The 20,743-nt window shown below is 36.5% G+C and overlaps 1 protein-coding gene across 2 annotated transcripts in view; it reads left to right on the top strand.

Moving 5' to 3' along the window:
• Positions 1-20,743, top strand: part of VWA8 (von Willebrand factor A domain containing 8) — a 353,871-nt gene that overhangs the window by 186,796 nt on the left and 146,332 nt on the right. For both annotated transcript variants that reach the window (XR_005376290.1, XM_038569648.1), the window contains exons 22-23: positions 17,103-17,178; positions 19,297-19,432. Coding sequence is in view for 1 of the 2 variants with exons in the window: in XM_038569648.1 (XP_038425576.1) it covers positions 17,103-17,178; positions 19,297-19,432 (212 nt within the window). In the remaining variant the exon portion in view is untranslated. The remainder of the gene's footprint in view (positions 1-17,102; positions 17,179-19,296; positions 19,433-20,743) is intronic.

Consider the following 20,743-nt stretch of genomic DNA (forward strand, 5'->3'; position numbering starts at 1 on the left):
ATGTATTTTTATTTCCCTATTTAACAAACATGTACACGGCAGCTGCTCTGAACTGGGCATTGTTCTAAGCTGGATTCAAAGTGTAACTCATTGCTGCTCTCTACAAATCTGTGAGATCAGTACTGTTCCCCTCTCTGCTTTACGGGTGAGGACAATGAGGCACAGAGAAGTTAAGTAACTTGGCTGAGGTTACAAAGCTGGTTTCTCACAACCTGGCATCAGCCCTCTGCTCTAAACACTGCACCGCCTTGCATCTTAACTTTGTCGTGTTGATCAAATAGTATTTTCATGATGATAGAACCTTAATCAGTTCCTCACTAAAGCACCAGCCGTGTGGTAAGACTGTCAAACAAGTCTTACTTTCTAGACCTCAGTCCATGTATAATAGCTTGACTTTTAAAAATTCTAGCATCCTATTTCTAATCCTTGCTCAACTTGACCCCAAGGTCTTTCCTTTGGCCAATTACCCCATATATTTCCATCTTTCGGTAGTAATATAAAATTTCATTTTTTTGTTTCCTTGATCAGTTTTCCAGATTATTAAACTTACTTTTTCTCCCCTGAGGTATATCATCAACTGTCACCCAGGTAATTCATAAAAACATAAACCAAATTAATTTAGCCTTTTAGGTGATGTCCCTCCCAGGCCGACGCTGCTTCAGCTCTCTCGGCACTCCATCCACAGGTTGAGGGTTATAGAGGTTGCTGATTCAGAGCTGTGCACAGACCCCTGACACTAGTAGTACCAGCACCCAGCATGCTGTAGGCTGTTTTGGAAGAGAAGACTGGAAACAAGGAAGATTTTTCATTTTTACTTCCTAAGTCACAAGCTAAAAACAAGCTTGAGAACCACTGATGCCCTATGCATTTTGTCTTAGTTTTGCCGTATCCCTTGCCATTAGGGAACAGCCACATTCCTTTCAAGTGTTATGTACTTTTTTAGATTGAGGGAAAACTTTAAAAATCCAAGAAATGGAAATAGAATGATATGATACATACCCAAATTTATCACTGAGACTTAACAACTGTTAATATTTTCCTCAAATTTGATTCTACTCTTCCTTTTACAGAAATAAAATGTTGTAATTATAGCTAAAGTCCCCTTCAACCACCACCCCAATCTCATCTCCTCTTCTTCAAGCCCATCACTAATGTAAATTTAATTTACAGTCTTCCAAACCTTTGTGGATTTTTAACTTGTAAAACACATTTTTGTTAAGAGAATTACTTTCTCACACTGACTTCTATTATAAAATTAGGGATACTCTGATGGGGAAGAGATTTAAAAAGCTTTCAGTCATCAGTTGTAATAAAAAATAAATTCAGGCTTACAATTGTTTCAATATCAGATTATCTGAACAGGCTTAACATTGCATCCTAACCACTTATATCTGTTCTTCTCTTTATTGATCTCTCCAGTGAGTATGAGTGGCCAATTTCTTACAGCACCCTTAGGTAAGCAGAGAGAGTGAAAAAGTAGCTTGGACCAGTGCCCTATATTTTTCCACAGTCTTTTTATTTATTAAAATCTAAAAGGCTTTAGAAAGTGCTAGTCCTTGTAAGCGAGGCAGATATTGCTGTGGCCAGACTCTTCAGATGATGGCAGCAGTGACAACAAAAGCAGACAGAGATAGCATGAGGTGCCTAGATTAAGTAAATACATTTGTGTCCTAATAGGATTGCTCAGCTCACAACTCCCGTTAAGTACTTTCTATTAACTGTGATATATCTGTAATATTTTGTACAGGAAGAGTTCAGAACATTGCTAGAAAAATCTAAGAATTATTTCTACATTTTTGCATCATTCATTCATTCAACAGTCAAAAATATCTAGGATGGGTATTCTAGAAGCAAAGCCAGAGATGGAAATGTTTGCGTAAGTAATTTTAGGGGGAGTGCTTTGAAGTAAAACTTGCAGGTTGGCAAAGGAGTTAGGATACGGCTATGGAAAAGAGATGGTTTGGGTTGAGGTCTGGCCTCAGCCTCCTCACAGAGAGCTCTGGAGCATGAATGGAGCTCCCAGTTAGCCCATCTGGAAGCAAGAGGGCTAGGCTGTTTTGCCCTCATCTCAAGAAGTCATTGGTTATGGGCTGCCCCCAAGGAGAGCATAAGGGGGAACCTCTAACCTCCCAGGCATTTCTGGGCAGAGTAGCTCCCCACTGGTGGGGCAGTTCTTTGGAGAAGGGGCATGGCTACGTGCTTTCAGAATTCATTGCTACAGTAGCTGGGGGCTAGGTGCATTTGGTGGTAAAGGAGATCTGTGTAGGACACCAACGGACATATCCTACAGGGAACCTTTACTGAGGGGAAAGTGCAGTCTCCGGCATTGTTGTAGGCCTTGAAGAATATAGCAATGAACAAGACAGACAAGGTCATTGCTGTCATGAAGCTTTGTTTCTGGTGATGATGAGGAAATATGCAATAAGTAAGTAAATAATACAGTAAACAGGAAGTATCAATGCTATAATGGAAATTATGTGAAAGTGTTTTAAAGGCTAACGTGATAAGACGAAAATGGATGTTTGGCAGCAATGACCATCTTCGTGATTGTGGTGGGATTTGCAGCAAGACATCCTAGCATTTTGTAGTTTTGTGTGTTCTGGAGACTCAGTGGATGAATTCACCCAGTGCAAAATGAATCCATAAACGATTACAGGTGACAGTGACTAGAGAGAAGGTGGTGAGGCTAGTGATAGGTTGGAATAAGGGTTCCGCCAGCAGCCCAAGTTACCAGGTCTAGCTAGGATCTGACCCAGGGGAATAGGATGAAAGGAAATAGGGTTACCAGGGATACTGGTACTAAGGGGGAATTTTGGTGTGATAATCAGAAAAATGGAGGACACAGGGCACCTGGATGGCTCAGTCAGTTAAGTGTCTCCCTTTGGCTCAGGATTGATCCCAGGGTCCTTAGATCCCCACATCGGGCTACCTGCTTAGTGGGGAGTCTGCTTCTCTCTCTACCCCTCCTGCTCATGCTCGCTCTCTCTCTCAAATAAATAAAATCTTTGTTTAAAAATAGAGGGCACAGAAGCAGAAAGTATATGCAACTTGTTATAAATCCCCAAATATGAGATTTATAACCTCTTTGAGCAAGAGCAGGGTATCATCCGTCTCATTCCTTGATTAGAATAGGAAATCAGGAACTGACCAAGTCTGAGCCTGCACCCAAGTGAAACTGAATAAAGCAAGGAACAGGACTACAAGTGTTGCACTTTGTAGCAACAAAGGTGTCTTTTATATACACACATTCGGAATATAAGGCTTTTTTTTTTTAACTCTCAGTGGCAGTTGTATATAATTGAATATCATTTACCACTCAGGACTTCAATTCTGATGGTGTGTTACTTGAAGAGGGTTACTAACACTTTTTACTGGTTTCTGTTCATAACTGGTTAGATGGCAGTAATGGGATAATCAGCACTTTAATATGTTTTAAGGTATGGTTTTTAGGATACCTTGTGTCAGAAATTATAAATCATTTATTATAAAACTGGGCTAAAATAAAATGGAAGCTTCACATTTTAAAAAATATTTATTTATTTATTAGAGAGAAAGTGGGAAGGGCAGATGGAGAGGGAGAGAGAATCTCAAGCAGACTCTGCACTGAGCATGGATCCAATCCAGCCCAACACAGGGCTCAGTCTCACTACCATGAGATCACGACCTAAGCTGAAACCGAGAGTCGGATGCTCAACCAACTGCACCATGCAGGTGTCCTCACATTTTTAAAAAGAAGCCTCACATTTTACAAAGAAAGCATGAGTTTGGGTAACCTCTTTGAGCCCAAATTTTATCAGAGTTATTATAAGGATTAAATGACATATGTCACATGTAATAGGACAGCACCTGGTATGTGGTAGGGAGCCAGTTAAAATTAAATGTCCTCTCTATAAGTCTGTACTATCGTCTATCCATATATAGGTGAGTGCCACATCTCCCGCCCCTTCTTTTCTTAGCTTTAGACCTGCATTTTTCTTTTAAAAATATCCTCATAGGTGTCTCTGGGGCATTTCAAATCCAAAATATCCATCTCTTCATACCAACTTCTACTTTGTTGATGTCCTCCAGCCCCCTTTCTATACCTGGTGCATGGCAGGTATTAGTAAGGCACTGTTAATTATATGATTGGTAAAGGAAAGAAGAGATGTTTTCTCTCTGCGCTTATGGAATTCTGTATCCAGTCACCTGGCCTGTAAACTGTGTACCTTGTATCTTTCCCTGTCCTTCATCTTGACACCCAATCATTATGAAATCTCGTTTTTGTTTCTTAAGGTCACCAAAATATCCTCCTCTTTTCCTTTCCCACTGGCCGTGCCTGGACTATTGGCATTAGTTTCTTTTCAAGCACTCCAGAGTTGTAACCAAGTCCTCTCAATTCCTTCCTTGTAATAGATAAAGTATCTCTCTGCCTCCTCCTCTGGGCCATTCCTCATCTTCTCTTGCCAAGATTATCGTGGCAGTCCCTTGGCTAAGAGCTCAGCCTCCCGTCTGTCTTTCTCATGCTTCATGTTGTTCCAACCAATAAAGTTGATCACTTACTGTCTTGCTCAGAACCCTCTGATGCCTCCTGCTGCCAGCAGCATCCAGTTTGAGCCCCCTCACTGGTCTTACCTCTACCCTTTTCTCCCGCATACTAATTCTTACACCATATGAACGGCTTATGATTCTCAAGTATCACGTGCATACTCATGACTCCATAACTTGCCACATGCAGCTTTTTACACCTAGAATGCCCTTTCTCACCAACTCTGCCTGGAAAGTCTTACTTAACCTAGTTTTAGCTAAGCTGGCCTTCGCATAATAGACACTGGTTTAAAACATTCTTGAAAAATAACTCCGGTTTGAAAGTAGTATTAATGATATAAATATAAATGAACTAAAATTGGCAGAAAATTATGTAGGTTAAACCATCAGAATGTGCATCTGATTTGATTGAAAAGAGAAAAAAAGTCTCTGGAGTAAGATTATGGAGTTCACCACACATGAATAGTATTCTCTTCATAATGATTCAAAACAAAGCACTGCTACAAAGAAGTTGAAAGTAGACTTGCACAAAGTGTTACAGGATGTCACCAGTTTGAAGTGGCATATAAAACCAAGACTTTTAATATAAAATGAGAATTATTTCAATATTTTGTAATGAGATGGGAACTAGCCACAAAAACCTTTTTACACTACAGTCTCACTTGTAATCTTATTGTAAAGTATTCAAAAGATGTGTCAAACCTACAAATTAAAAGACATTTATCTTTTACAAAGTCAGGAGGTCACAATTTGTTGATGTCTGTTCAATAACTGTCAGAGAGATGCCCCATAACAAATATTTTAAGAATTAAGAAAGCATTTAATTGGATCCTTCAAGGTAAAATCATGCTTTAGCATTAAAGTAGAAAATAACTACTTAAAATTTTCGGGGCATCTGGGTGGCTCAGTTGGTTAAGCCGTCTGCCTCTTGATTTCAGCTCAGGTCATGTTCCCAGGGTCCTGAGTTGGAACCCTACATTGCTCTGTATGCTGACTGTGGAGCCTGCTTAGAATTCTCTCTCTCACTCTCACTCTGACCCTCCTTTCCCTGCTTTCTCTCTCTCTTTCTCTCTCTCAAAAAAAGATTTTCTCTGAAGAGAGCATTTTTAAGTCAGGTGTTTATAACTATAAATATATAGTTTATATGTGTTAGACCTTTTTATTGCTGAAAATAATATATTTTACCCTGTGATGTTGTGATAGAATAAGAAATAAATGCTTGGTCTTCATTCCCCATCCCTGGCACAGGAGCATCTAAAACTCTTGTAATTTTTTAAGTAATAAGATATCTTTTTGTTATAACATTGATCTTCTTCCCCAGTTTTAAGACTCTGTAATCTAAGGGACACCTGGGTGGCTCAGTGGTTGAGCATCTGCCTTTGGCTCAGGGCGTGATCCCAGAGTCCCACATCAGGCTTTCCTTGAGGAGCCTGCTTCTCCCTCTGCCAATGTCTCTGCCACGCTCCTCCCTCCCCCCCGCCCCATCTCTCATGAATTAAATAGATAAATTCTTTAAAAAAAAAGAAAAGACTGTAATCTCAGGAGTGAGCTGAGTCTTTTCACATGCAATAAGGTAACTCTTGGGCTCCTGGTTAGCTTCCACTGGGATCCTGTTGCCATAGGAACCAACCCTGTGATTAGAGGATTGGAACTTTCAATTCCACCCCTCTACCTCTAGGAGAGGAGAGGAGAGGCACTGAAGTTAATCAATGGCCGGTAATTTGATCACTCATGTCTCCTTAATGGAACCGCTATAAAAATCCTCAGCAGTGGAGTTTGGTGAGCTTCCGGGTTAGTGAACACATTGAAGTGCTAGGAAGGTGGTGTGCCTAGAGAGGGCATGGAAGCCCTATGCACATTCCTCCTTTTCCCCATCACTTGCCTCATGTATCTCTTCCATCTGGCTATTCCTAAATTGCATCCTTTATAATAAATCAGGTGTAGTAAGTAAAGTACCTTCCTGAGAGCTGTTCTAGCAAATTATGGAACCTGAGAAGAGGGTCCTGGGAAATCCTGACTTATAGCTGTTCTGTCGAAAGTATAGACAGGACTTGGAATTGTGTGTCTGAAGTGGGGGCATTCTTGCAAAACTGAGCCCTTGACCAGTGGGGTCTGTGCTTGCTCCGCCACATAGTGGCATAATTGAATTACCTTGTAGACACCCATTTAGTGTCTTCAGAGAATTAGAGAACAGTTAGGTGTGAAAAACCCACATATTTGGTGTCAGAAGTACTGAGATATAGAAATAGATCATGTATCCCTAAAGTGTCTCATCTCCACACTAAAACAATTTCAAATACAATTTCCTAACGTGTTTAAAAATCTTATAAATGAAGAGTTTTGGTGAGTTTTGAACCTATTTTTTCAAAATAAAAATGTTCCACTGATTAGCTTGCAAAGCCATTGATAGACATCAGGAGAGATGGAAATTCCCAAGCCTGGTTGGAATGAGATCGTTTATAGTCTGATAAATGAGAATGAAAAATACATGTTGTGTCATAGGGGGTACAGACATTGTTGCATTTCTGTTTGGATCTCCATCTCTTTGTGAGTTCTTTTTTAGCTATAATAGCCATTAACAGGTCTCAAACTGAATTTAGGACTAAACCATTGCTTCACACAAATACTAAAGTATATCAATCACATTGTTCTCCCCAAAATATCCTTCTTTAATATTTAATGAGAACAAAAGTTTTTTGTATTATTAACAAATAAAATCTAAAACATTTTTAAGTTACCGTTTTTCATCGTAGTTCAGTTTTTGTTACTGTTTTTAGATATTTTAGAATATATCTTCCCAGAAAAAAACTTTTGTTGATAGTATATTCAGAACCACTGACCTAGAACAGTCTCTGCTATTGTGCATGTCATTCATTATCACAATTACATGTTCCCATCTCTGTCTTCCCTGTTGATCAGTGAGGTCTCCCTAAGGGTAAGGATATGTCTTTGAACTGCCTCCTTCCAGCATGATGTCTGGAACGTGGTGGATGTTTGATAAACATTTGTTATCCAAATGAATAAATGCAGTGTCTCTTCTTTCCCATCCATCTTTGAGACATCCCATTAGTCTTCTCTCTCAAATGAACAGATCCTTCATTTCCATGAAATGAAAGTTAAACTCTTGGACATGACATTTAAGAAGACTGAACACTGGCTCACCTCACCTGGCCAGCTCTGTTCCCCTCCATGCAACTATATCAGTGTTCCCCAAAATTTCTCTTATATCTCCTAATTTCTACATGTGTTTGTCTGTTCCTCTGCCTACAAGCATTTTTCTATCCATACCTGCCAATTAAAACAATATTTAATTGTTTTAATTGTTTCTTTAGTCAGAATTAATTGCCTTCTCCTCTGTGTTCCCACTGAACTTTAATTTCTGTTATTGACCTTATCACCCCCTGACATGAATTATATTTGTTTTATGTCTGTTTATCATGTGTGCTTCTTGAGAACAGGATCTCTGATCTTTTATAATCCATCATCCCTAATTATCTGCCTTACATGTTGGTAGTATATAATATTTGTTTAATACACTCATGCATTCATCCTTTCTTTGGGCACACATTTATTGCATGCCTAAAAGGTATGAGGCACAGTGATAGGCACTAGATATGTAGCTGATACCCCCTTGTGTGTAGATGGTATGCATTGTCCTCACAGTCAAGGACAGTCATATGAGCAACTAAAAAGTTCTTAAGTGTAAAATACTATCTATCAAACAATTAGTTCAATTAGGATAGAAATGAGAAAGAAGTAACACTTTACAGAGGGGCCAGCATTCGAGCTGAGCATTCAGCTGAGCTGGATAGTTTGCCAGAGGAGAGGGAAGAAAAACTTTTCAGCAAAAAGTGTACACAATTGGGCAGCCCAGGTGGCACAGCGGTTTAGCGCCGCCTTCAGCCCAGGGCCTGATCCTGAAGACCCAGGATCGAGTCCCACATCGGGCTCCCTGCATGGAGCCTACTTCTCCCTCTGCCTGTGTCTCTGCCTCTCTCTCTCTCCATGTCTCTCATGAATAAATAAATGGAATCTTTAAAAAAAAATAAGAAAACATTTAAAAAAATGTACACAATTCACACAGTGCATAAAACACTGCCAATAATTCATTATAGCCTTAGAGTGTGTGACTCAAATAGCTGAGTGGCATGCATCCATTTCAACAAACATTATCGAACATCTATTATATGCTGGTCACTTCTCTAGCATGAGTGATGACATCAGGAACAAAAGAGTTAAAAACCCCAGCTTTATGTTTATATTCTAGTTGCTGGTGAGATAGAGGGAGAGACAGAGAGTGAGAGAGAGTAAGAACAAAATAATTAGAATGCATGGTACATCAGATGGTAAGTGCCATGGGGAAAAATAAAGCAGAGGAGGAGCTGGACTTACCTACAGTTTTGAATAGGCTGACCAAAGAAGGCCTCACAGAGAAGCTGACTTTTGAGTATCATTGATGGATAGCAGCCTCTTTCTCGTCTTTTGCCTCTTACAAACACGCCTTTTTTTTTTTTTTTTGTAAGTTTTATCTATGAATTAAGTACTTTTTTCCTTTTTTTGGTGTGGTTTTGGAGATCTCTTGACTAACCTTAAATAAATGGCCATAATACCTAAATTCAAATGAGAGAACAGGACAAATGAACCACAGTCTCATACTCATCCTGTTAGAGTAAAAGAGATTGCCCAGCAGATGAGAAAACTTTTCAAGTCCCAACAAGACACAAGCTGCTTGATATCTGAAAAGGTGAGCTGTCGGAATGCCCACCAGCATGAGTCAGAAAGTGTTGGGACTGTCTTTATGGCATCATTCTGGAGGCCCTCCACAGTGATTATCCTGACAGAGTTCATAAAGCAGTGGACACATGATTGCCATTTATGACTGCTCATTTATTTAAATTTGGATTTAAGAAATAAGATAGATACCAGAAGAGCAAAAGTGGCCAGAGGCTGAACTTGCTCTGCAGTGTCAGCTGTCTTCAGCTCAACCCAGTGTCCTGCAGGTGTCGGCTCAGGTTTCCTTGCTGTTTCTCTCGTGGTGACTGATCCAGTTTTTGTATTGAAACTACTGGATTTGTTATAGAGTAGCATTCAAAATCCCCATCAAATTTTAAGATGAAACATAAGATGACAAGGAAATGTGCTTAGAGCTCTGCTCCTGTCCTCTGGCCTTTAAGTTGTTAGAAATATTTGTTCCTTCTCTGCCATTAAAATGACCTTGAACAGCTCCTGGTGGTATAATCCCTCAGCATCTGACTCTTGGTTTCAGTTCAGATCATGACCTCAGGGCGGTAAGAACAAGCCCCAGTGTGTTCTTACACTGTTGGGCCCTGCGTTCAGTGTGAAGTCTGCTTCACACTGCTCTCTCCCATGCACATGCATGCACACTCCTTCTCTCTCAAATGATAAATAAATCTTTAAAAAACATAAAATAAAATAACACAGGAAAGTGGGTAAGGCTGAAATGATTTTCCTTAAGAAAATCTATCATAGGGATCCCTGGGTGGCGCAGCGGTTTAGCGCCTGCCTTTGGCTCAGGGCGCAATCCTGGAGACCCGGGATCGAATCCCATGTCGGGCTCCCGGTGCATGGAGCCTGCTTCTCCCTCTGCCTGTGTCTCTGCCTCTCTCTCTCTCTCTCTGTGTGACTATCATAAATAAATAAATAAATAAATAAATAAATAAATAAATAAATAAATAAAGTCAATCATAAAAAATTTAAATAAAATAGGTACATTACAGAAACTTAAAAAAAAAAAACCCTTTAAGAGTTCTCCAAATATATGCTTATTTACATACTATTTTCTATTTGACCTGAGTCATTGAAGTCATAAATTTAACACCAAGCATTGTGAGTTTTTTGAAGTTGATGAACAGCCAGAAATGAGAATAAAATAATTCAAGATTATGGTATACTGAATAATATTGTGATATATAAACAATGCACTTACATAGTGAGTTTTAGGCACTAAGTATCACACAGAGAATGTGTTTAGGGTAATTAACCATGAGACACCTGCCGAGCCAGCATCTTGGAGAACTGGTGGACTTCAGTCTTTTGATGGACTTCAGTAGCAGCAGGCTTTTTCTCATTTGTCTTAGAGATCAAAAATAGGTATTTCAGTTTTATTTTGAATTGCTTCTGGTAAAATATCTTTCGATATTTAATCTCATGCAAGATTGAGTTCATACTGTACCAAAGATGGTACATTATTAATTAGTATGGTGAGTTAAGTTCACTTAAATATATTATGAATTTAAACCCCTCAAGGGAAAGAGTCTCCACCTGTTTTGTTCATAGATACTTTAACATCTAAAGCAATGCCCATTAGTAAAATATTCAATACATGTTTACTGAATGAGAGATTAGGTAATATCCTGGTATGAAAAGGTATTCATTTATTAATTTCTGACTATCACACTTTTATGTTGTTATCCAATTACTGAAGCCTTTAAAAAATATAAATTACTCATTATTTTCTGATAAAGATTTATCCAGTGGACACAGTGTGCATCCTTGCCCACTCAGTTTTGCAATTGAATCTGCATCTTGTTCTTCTATTCCTTTTTAAAAACTGATTAGAAAATGCATTGTTTAATGTCAGGGGAAAGGGAAATAAGGGACCTGTATAACTTTTTCTTTTGGGGCTGGAAAAGGGGAAATTAAGTTCCCACAAAGAAACTAGATCATTCTGAGTTCCTAAAATTCACCAAGTCAGAAAGCTAGTTTTCAGAGTAAAGACCAAAGATCCAATTTTTAAATATATCATATTCATAGATTTATTTTTAAAGGCTGGACAGCTCAAAACTTTCAGATTTTGTTAAAAGATGTGATTATCAGCATGGCTTTTGCACATTGGAGGAATTTCTTTTTAAATAAGTGTTAATATAGTGCTAGGAGATGTGAGGAGGGAAGTAGATTTTGAAAATGAAGCATATTTTGAAATGTTTAGCTTCCATTGTATATTACTTTACTGTGGCTGTTTTCTACCTGCTGTTCCCAGTGAACCTACCCTTGAAGAGCAAAGAAGTGTTGCATCACAGTAGATTTCCTTCCATAAATATTATCTCCCTAATGTCTTCCTTTCTTTTATGGTTTGTTAGGATTTTTTGCATCTGGACACATTACTGATGAGTGATTGACTACTAAATAAACTGTTAGTCCTCCCAAACAGCTATTTTAAGAACTGGAGTCTTTTCAATCACTTTGGCAGAAATGATATTTTGCTTATCTTATTAAAAGGACTTTTTCCTCAAAGCATTCAAAGCACATATAATAATACCATTTCTCTCTCCATTTTTAACTTCCTGGCTTTTTATTTTTACTACATTCTTCATATATTCTAATTCCCTCTGTAGAAATGAGTAATCCTGGGCTTTGAGAGCTTAAGTGATTGACCAATTTTGGAGGACTCACATTTAGGCCAGAGCTGGTTTTTAACAAATACTGCAGTAATCACAGCTAATTTTGTCTTTTTTTTTTTTTTAAGGATTTTATTTATTTACTCATGAAAGAATAGAGAGAGGCAGAGACACAGGCAGAGGGAGAAGCAGGCTTCATGCAGGGAGCCTGACGTGGGACTCGATCCCGGGTCTCCAGGGTCAGATCCTAGGCCAAAGGCGGTGCTAAACCCCGAGCCCCCCGGGCTGCGTCATTCTTTTTTTTTGTATTATATGGTAGCACTGCTTATATTAGGGGCTGTTTCTGTTTGAGGGCCTTGGGAAGTTTCTCTCTCAACATGGAGAAATATATTTGCCTTTTATAGGCAAGGGTAGAGAAGTGGTGTGCTACTATTCAAGAGAGCCCAGAATATTTGTAAACATCGTTTAAATTTTAAATTTGTTTGTATCAACTGTTTCTAATTACCACTCTTTGTTTTATTGGTCGAAATTCTTATTAGTAAAAAAATAAAAATTAAAAAATTAAAAAATTAAAAAATTAAAAAAAAAGAAATTCTTATTAGTGTCCCTTACCTTTATTTCATTGATTATTTAAAATAAGCCTATGGAAATGATATTCCTGATGATACCATGAACTCTTTTTCACTTGAAAATATCTTTCAGCATCATTTACTTCTCAATCAGTGATGTTATGCTTATCTCTTATTGGCAAAAATTAAGATTTAATTCTGTTTTCATAATCATCCCTCTTTTAAAAATATTAAGCAAATATTTCTTAAGTACCTCCTATGTGCTATATTCTCTCTTTGCTTTCTCATGTTTGGCTCATATTAATGAGTAGTTTATTCCTATAGCCAATTTTATTTAATGAACTATGAAGTTAGAGATAATTTTGTTAGCTATTTGAAACTTTTGGGTATCTTCTTTCTTCCTTCACTCTTATGTTTAGCTACTATTCTTCTAAAAGAAAGCTAATCATAAGCCAGTTTAAACACAACTTACTAAAATATCATTTTCAAAATAAACATCACTATTTTGAGATCATTTGCTCCTCAGTAAATCAGCAGTTATTAGCTTAGTTAAGTACCTTTACAAGCAAAATTCCAAGAACAGATTCGGCTTGCTCTCTAAAGGCCAATTTTCTTTTTCCTTATTTTGATAAAACTTGGTCTTTATACAACCTAATTACTTTTATTGCATCTGGAATGATTTTAAATCACTATCAAAACATTAATAACTCTAATTTAAAAAATTTTTAAATCACAGAGTTAAAAGAAGACTAGAGTTTAGCATTGTATTTCTTTGAGTAACCCCTCTATCTACACAGGCTTTAATTGATAGACAGCTTTAATTTGCAAGACAGTGAGAAGCGAGAACATTTATGACAGCAATTAGCTGAACATTCTAATTAATTCAAACATTAAGGATAACAGTTATAACTGGAAAACCATCTTTTCATTAAAACTTAGGCTAAGGAAATGTGATTTGAGTGTGTTTTAAATTTCCTTCTCCCCAATATTGTTGAAATTATTGACTATTTAAACTTTTATAAGCTTATATTTCAAAGCTGTTCTTGAGAAGAAAAAAATCATAATATAATTAAAATGGTAGCAAATAAAATATTCTCTTAGGGTTATTGCCTATATGTGTGGAAAACTAATTAATATATTTTGATCCAAGATGCTCCTAAATACAGAGCAATGATTTTAATCAATGTTTCTGAAAAAGAATCATTATATTGGCTATATGCTACTTGTGACAGTAATGATTACCTTATCATTTAACTAAGTTTGAAGTTTATAATATTGTAAGGTACCTTGAAAAACAAGCTTTTTTCTTGTTGTGTTAAGTACTATGCAGAAGATCGTGGGTTATTTTCCACTCTTACATAACCAGTGAAACTTATTATCATATAAGCCGAACAGTTTTTCTAATTGCATATTATTTTACATATTTTACTAACGATTGCTTTTCCTTTGATGTATAGGATGATCGATGAAAAGAACAGAACAAAACCACTACTTTCCTATAAATTCCTCTTTTTCACTCCACTGAAAGCCATGCTTTACACTTGTATTCATTCTCATTTGTAGTCCCTTTTGGAAATCATCTGATTTATACATGTTCTGTCAAACCTGGGGTTTTTATTTCTAGCACAGAAGTCTTTTGATAAATCTAATTTGGCAAGTTGTATCCTATCAGAATTCAAGTGTTATAGAACAATTATGTTTGCCTTTTTAAAATTGGAATTCAGCTTGAATTTCCTTCCCACTGACAATGACATAAGAGTTCCTTTTTCCATTTTGATGCTAGAAGGTGTCATGTTGATGCCCATTAAATATGTGACAAACGAGGTGAGAAATTCATTATATTGCTATAAAAATCTGTGTGAACACATCTCTTTCTTTTCCTCACCCACCTCCCCCCTTCTGTATTGCTAGAATATTAACAGCGAATCTATGTGAAATTAAACTATGTGCTTATTTGTTTAAAACTCTAAAAATTAACTTTTTAGTAGAAGATAACATAAAGTATATCCTATAGGAGACTTATAAGACCCAGGAATACAGAAAATGGGTATATGACTAGATATCATTATATTGAATAAGAAACATTTTATTTGCACTAAAAGTTGATAAGCATCAATAAAGTGTCATAATATGTTTTCACGTTTCTTAACATCTTCAAGGCTTTATATCAAACACATTTTAATTTGAATTTTAGCCAATATGAAAGAACAATATTGAATTTTTTGTAAAGTGTAGTGCTTGGGCTATAGGAAGCGGTAGATCACAGGACAAGCATCAGATCCATGAGAGCCAGAATCTGGGGGGGGGGGGGGGGGGGGGAGCTTGGAATAGAGGTCAAGAAGGGCAATAGGCCAGACCTCCAGGGAATTAACTGAAGCCAATCGCCATTAAGTCAAAATAGAAGGAGAAGCCTTTTAAGCTAGGTGCAAAGAAGTTAGGTGGTCTAGAAATCTTATTTTATTTTATTTTTTAAGATTTTATTTATCCATGAGAGACACAGAGAGAGAGAGCGGCAGAGACATAGGCAGAGGGAGAAGCAGGCTCCCCACAAGGAGCCCCATGTGGGACTCGATCCCACACCCCAGGATCACACCCAGAGCTGAAGGCAGACACTCAACCACTGAGCCACCCAGGCGTCCAGTCTAGAAATTTTCAATGTTTTTTTTTTGAAATTTTCAATGTTAATAGTTGTATTGCCAATATATCTGCTCAAGCCCTGGTAAATGAGGACTCTGATGGAGAAGTCACTCATAACAATCACTCTAAATTCAACTCAACTGGAGTCCATGCTGGACATAAACCATAACTATGGGGACATCCTTTGACTAGTCAACCCCAAGTGTACTTCTTGACATGACTGTACTAATATGTGCTTATAAATTAATTTAAAAAAAGATTCCTGGGATTAATTAAAAAAAAAAAAAAAAGCCACCCTGGAACACCTCAGTGGCTCAGCGGTTAAGCACACCTGCCTTCAGCTAAGGGCGTGATCCTGGAGTCCAGAATTGAGTCCCACATTGGGCTCCCTGCATGGAGCCTGCTTCTCTGGAGGCTACTTCTCCCTCTGCCTATATCTCTGCCTCTCTTTCTCTGTCTTCCATGAATAAATAAATAAAATCTTATATATAAAAAAAAAGATTCCTTACATTGAGGAGAGTTAGACTTAATCTAACGCAACATTTACTAAAGTGGTTTCTATAGTTTCAGATTCTCTATTAAAAAAGGGGGAGGGGGCTCATGGTCCAATATATTTGGAAATCCACATACTGTATGTTGTGCTATAAGCTTCAGCATCCATTTTTAACTTTTAGCACTTTGTCATTTTATTCATGCATTCATTTATTCAACAAATTTAATCAAAATCAGATAATTGCCTTGAGAGACAGTGACAACTAGATTCTCAATCTTGATTGGTCTGACTCCAAAGTCTTTCCACTACTCCACAATTGCCTCTCAAGGCAATTAACTGATTTTGATTAATTTGTTTTGCTAAAGCAAAACCTCACTTGAAAGACATTTTAAGTTTGTTTTATTTGTGATTGTCATATGGTATTTATTGTTTTTTTTAATAGATACACATTTTAGAAATTTAACAGGTTGTGATAAATGTTAGCATTTGGAGAGAAGTTTCAGAAACATATTGTAGCACTAAACCCTGAGGTTCACATTCTGAGTTTCAGAAACATATTGTAGCACTAAACCCTGAGGTTCACAAGCCTCACACATAGTAGGTACTCAGAAGAATATGACTGTAACTCCACATATTACTTGAATAAGTGGTAGAGTAGTTTGAAAAGACAACTTTGAATTCTTAAAAAGAAAGATGCTATTCACATTTTGAAAGTAATTTAATTCTCCATTTGACATGCTCAAAATGGCTGTAGGATTTTTTGCTTTAAAGATAGAGTATATGTAGAAGATGAATATTTAAAATTGGTCCCCTTGAGCATATCTAGACCTACCTATCACCTGCAGCTTCTACATTTTTGGCCAAAATATTCTTACGTGATATGAACTTCATATATGTGAGAAAGTCATAGCTCACTACTGAAAATTTGAATATCCTGATCTAAAGCAAGGTCTGGCACATACTTGCAAATAGATTTAAGAAAATGAAATGGATTGCCTTACTATTAAAAAATCTACAGTTCTGAGAGGGAGGTGAGACAGTCCTGGCTTTTGCACACACTGACGGCAAGTTGGGCCAGAATGTGTAATTCACAGAGTTACCTTAATTAGCCATGATGTCAACACACCAGTCATCACCGAACTTACTGTCAAAATGCTTTTCAAATATTAAAACTATTATTTCTGTAATGCAAACATATATTTTAATCTCTCCTCTTCACCCTCAGGAGGTGATTTTGAGGAGTGAAGTGATCACAAGGGAAATTCCTAGAAAGAAAAAGAGAAGAACCTAGATAATCTGTAAACTTAGATGGATTCCCAAGCCCTTGTAATTTTTACTTGTATCTTGTATTGCTGTATTACTTTACGTGTATTTACTGTTGCTGAATGGAGTTTTATTGTTGTTATTTTGCGAAAAGCAGAATGATGAACAGAAACTTGAAAAGAAGTCTTAATGTGGAATAATTTTATTCATGTCATTGTATTTCCTTACTAACTTTAAAATGTTTTGGTTTAATTTTAGGGACACCACAGTACAAACCCTTACTCTTCAGCCTTCTGTTAAAGATGGACTAATTGTATATGAAGACTCACCTTTGGTTAGTAATCTAACTGTATAAGTATTCTCAACTGTATTTTTCTCAATGATGATTATATTTCAGCCTTTGAGGGAGGATTTGTAAGATTTCAGTCTTAACTGGAAAACACTCATTCATATGTCATTTGGAAAGTGAACGTTTAAATGCAAATAATTGAGAAAATAAAATGTTTTCTTATTCTGTTTTTTTGCTCTTTGGAGTGATTTAGGGAATGATAGAAATCCTCTAATGATTTCTTTATCATTCCAGAATTAAAAAAAAAATGTTTTCTGTTTTCAAATATGAGAGTTTAGAATTAGATAATGCTTCTAGAATTTTTTAAAAATAATTTTAATGAATAAAATATTAGCCCCGTGTTTTGGGTAGCTGGAAAAAGCCATTCCTCACCTTCTCACATAAGATCCTGGCCTGCTGGGCCTGTCCCTCTGTGTAGATAACTCCTTTGTGTCAGTGGCACAAATAGACCCACATGAGAACCTTGGTGGTCCAGAGGTTTTTGAAGTGATTAAAGTCTTTAGAATCTCCCTTCTGAATTCTCCCAGGTTGGGCCTAACTTTCCCTGAACAGAGATGGGAAGGATGGGGATTAGTGTTAGGAAGCTCTTTATTTTCTGCCTATTAAAAATTCAGTTTATTTTTACCCAAAAATTAAGGAGAAAAACCTGTATCAACTTTTTTTTAAGAATATGAATAAAATGGGCAGCCCGGGTGGCTCAGGGGTTTAGCACCGCCTTCAGCCCAGGGCGTGATCCTGGAGACCGAGGATCGAGTCCCACATCGGGCTCCCTGCATGGAGCCTGCTTCTCCCTCTGCCTATGTCTCTGCCTCTTTCTCTCTCTCTTCTCTGTGTTGCTCGAATAAATAAAATCTTTAAAAAAATTATTAAAAAAAAAGAATATGAATAAAATATTTGTGGTAGAGGGTATCATCTATTTCTCAATCTGTATTTCCTTAAAATTACTAGCCAAAACTATATAATGAGAAAAATTTATTATATGGTTCACTTTATGTTCTGAGATATTTCTTACTATTAAAAAAATAAGTTTTAAAGTTTTAAATTCATTGAGTGTTTCTCCCATCTACTCTCTTAAAATGGTTTTAAGAGGTAATCCTAGCTTTTACCTTTCTCTTCATAATATCACCATTTATTCAGACACCTAAGACCTAGGACAGTCTCCTATTTTTCCTTTCCCTACTTCCCATCTAATCTCTTGCCAAGACTATAGATTATACCTCCAAAAAACTCTTCAGATCAATTTAATGCTTTCTATTTCCATTTTTCCATTCCTCCTCCCCTAAAATCAGGTCCCCCAAACCACTTTTTTACCAAATTATTATAGTAATCCCCTTTTAGTCTATTTGCATATTGCTGCCAGATAAAATGTCCTAAAGTGTAGCTCCAAGCTTCATTCCTATCATGCCTGAACTCATAAATCTTTATAGATGTATTATTTAATGAGATAAAGTACATATTTCTTGGTCTGGCAATCAAATTGTAGCAGAAACCTGATCTACCCTTTCAGACCATTCTCTCTTTTCTTACATTTAACCTCTGCTTCAGCCAAGATAGACTACTCATATTCACTCTTCCCTCAGTATGCCTCAGGCTTTCTTGAGTGTGACCATTGATTAGGGAATCAATGAATCCCACATGGATATCCTGAATACTTATGTCTTCACCATCCATTCTGATCTATTAAAATCCTGTACTTCTAGAGCTATAACAAATGCAATAGTCTAATATCTACTCTCGATTGTGATGTCTCAATCTTCTTAATTCCCATGGCACTTTAATTTCTGTATTTGTTATATTGTTTTAAATATCCTCTAAAACACGACTCTGGGGTGTTAAATATGGACATCACCAACATAGGAATAATTATGATGCTAAAGGGAAATAAAGTGATTACTGCAGAGTTAACAGTTTAGTAACTATGTGAAGCTTTTGGTAGAGATCCATAAATTTTGTTTCCAGCTCTGCTACATACTTTTTTTTGTGGTAGTATACCCATAACTTAAATAAAACTAGCTACTATTATAAACCCAAAGCAATGGTGATAAAAATTTTAAAACATTTGCTCTCATTTTTTTGTTTATGATAAATGTTCTGTCTTTAAAGGTTAAAGCAGTAAAGTTGGGTCATGTTCTGGTGGTAGATGAGGCAGACAAAGCCCCAACAAATGTCACCTGTATTTTAAAAACTCTAGTAGAAAATGGAGAAATGATTCTAGCAGATGGAAGACGCATTGTTGCAAGTGAGTATATAAAAAGGCTTTCAATATATGCAAATTTTACATCTTTGGTATCAAATCACGCACTTAGCTGACTAATCTACAAGCAACAAGCATAAATTCAATATAACTGAAGCTGTCTGTGTTGACAGTCATTTTTAAAAGTCAGTACATCTGAATCTTTGTTTCACATTTTTACAGCCAGAGAGCACCTTTAAAAATTTCCATAGTACTCTTAAGACAAATCAGCTTTATATTTTTCTACTCTGAGAATACCAGCTATAATCTTATTATACTCATCTCTCCATTATTTTGTGCAATTTGTTTTCTTATTATTTGGATTTCTTAAAAGCTCTAGCATGTTTCTATGACTTATAATATTAAAATTAATGTTATTATTACTCAATAATTAGAAAAACTCACCAGGGAGTTTTGTATGTTATATATATATTTTTTTCATAGATACCTGAATCCATGTGTACGCTTGTGTATATATACACACACACTCATGCATTCATGCACATGTACACACACCCATACACCCACACACCCCTACCTCAGGAAGAAGTTATCCTGTGCTTAGGACTATCTTCTTATATTCAATTCATTCATTCATTTATTTATTTTTCTTATTGTTAGAAAAACCGTAGATTGATGAGTCTCATTTGTCCATTTAACTTATAAAGAAAAATTGTTTGATGTAATGTGAGAATATTTTCTAGTTTCTAATTTAAATTTTTGTGTGATGAGACTTGAACATCTGTAACTAGCCATTGAAAATACATATAGGCAATAGCAGAGTAACCAAGCAAATTGAAACTAAGAACTAAAATCTTCAGTATTCAAAGAGAATATGTCAAGAAAACCCATTGAAAATGTACAAGTGCCTCACTAGACAGGTTCTTCTTAGACATTATCATTGGGAGATGGCCATTTCCAAGCCTAGGAAACTAACATACAATATAAATAATACAAGTATAAATATAAATAATAAAAATATTCTAACATATCGACTTCACAGTGATTTTATGGGAAAAATGAGAATTTGAGTTAGCCTGGATACTACCTCCTATGAAGATCTCATTCAGACTCTCAGGATCAGAATCTGTCTGCCCTTTTTAGATGCATTTTGAAGACAGTTAACAGAAAACAAGAAAATAATTGCTGAAACAAAATTGTAGTTAAAGAGTGATTATCTCCTGATGATCCTCTACATTTTCTAATGTATTTTTGAAGAGTAGTCTAGAAGAAAAGGAGTCATCCTAATTTTTAAACTCCAATTTGATTGTACACAATATTTTAAACACAAGAGCCTCTGAAGCTGTTCTGAACATG

This window comes from Canis lupus, chromosome 22 (assembly GCF_011100685.1).
Source record: "Canis lupus familiaris isolate Mischka breed German Shepherd chromosome 22, alternate assembly UU_Cfam_GSD_1.0, whole genome shotgun sequence".
Classification (NCBI taxonomy): Eukaryota; Metazoa; Chordata; class Mammalia; order Carnivora; family Canidae; genus Canis; species Canis lupus.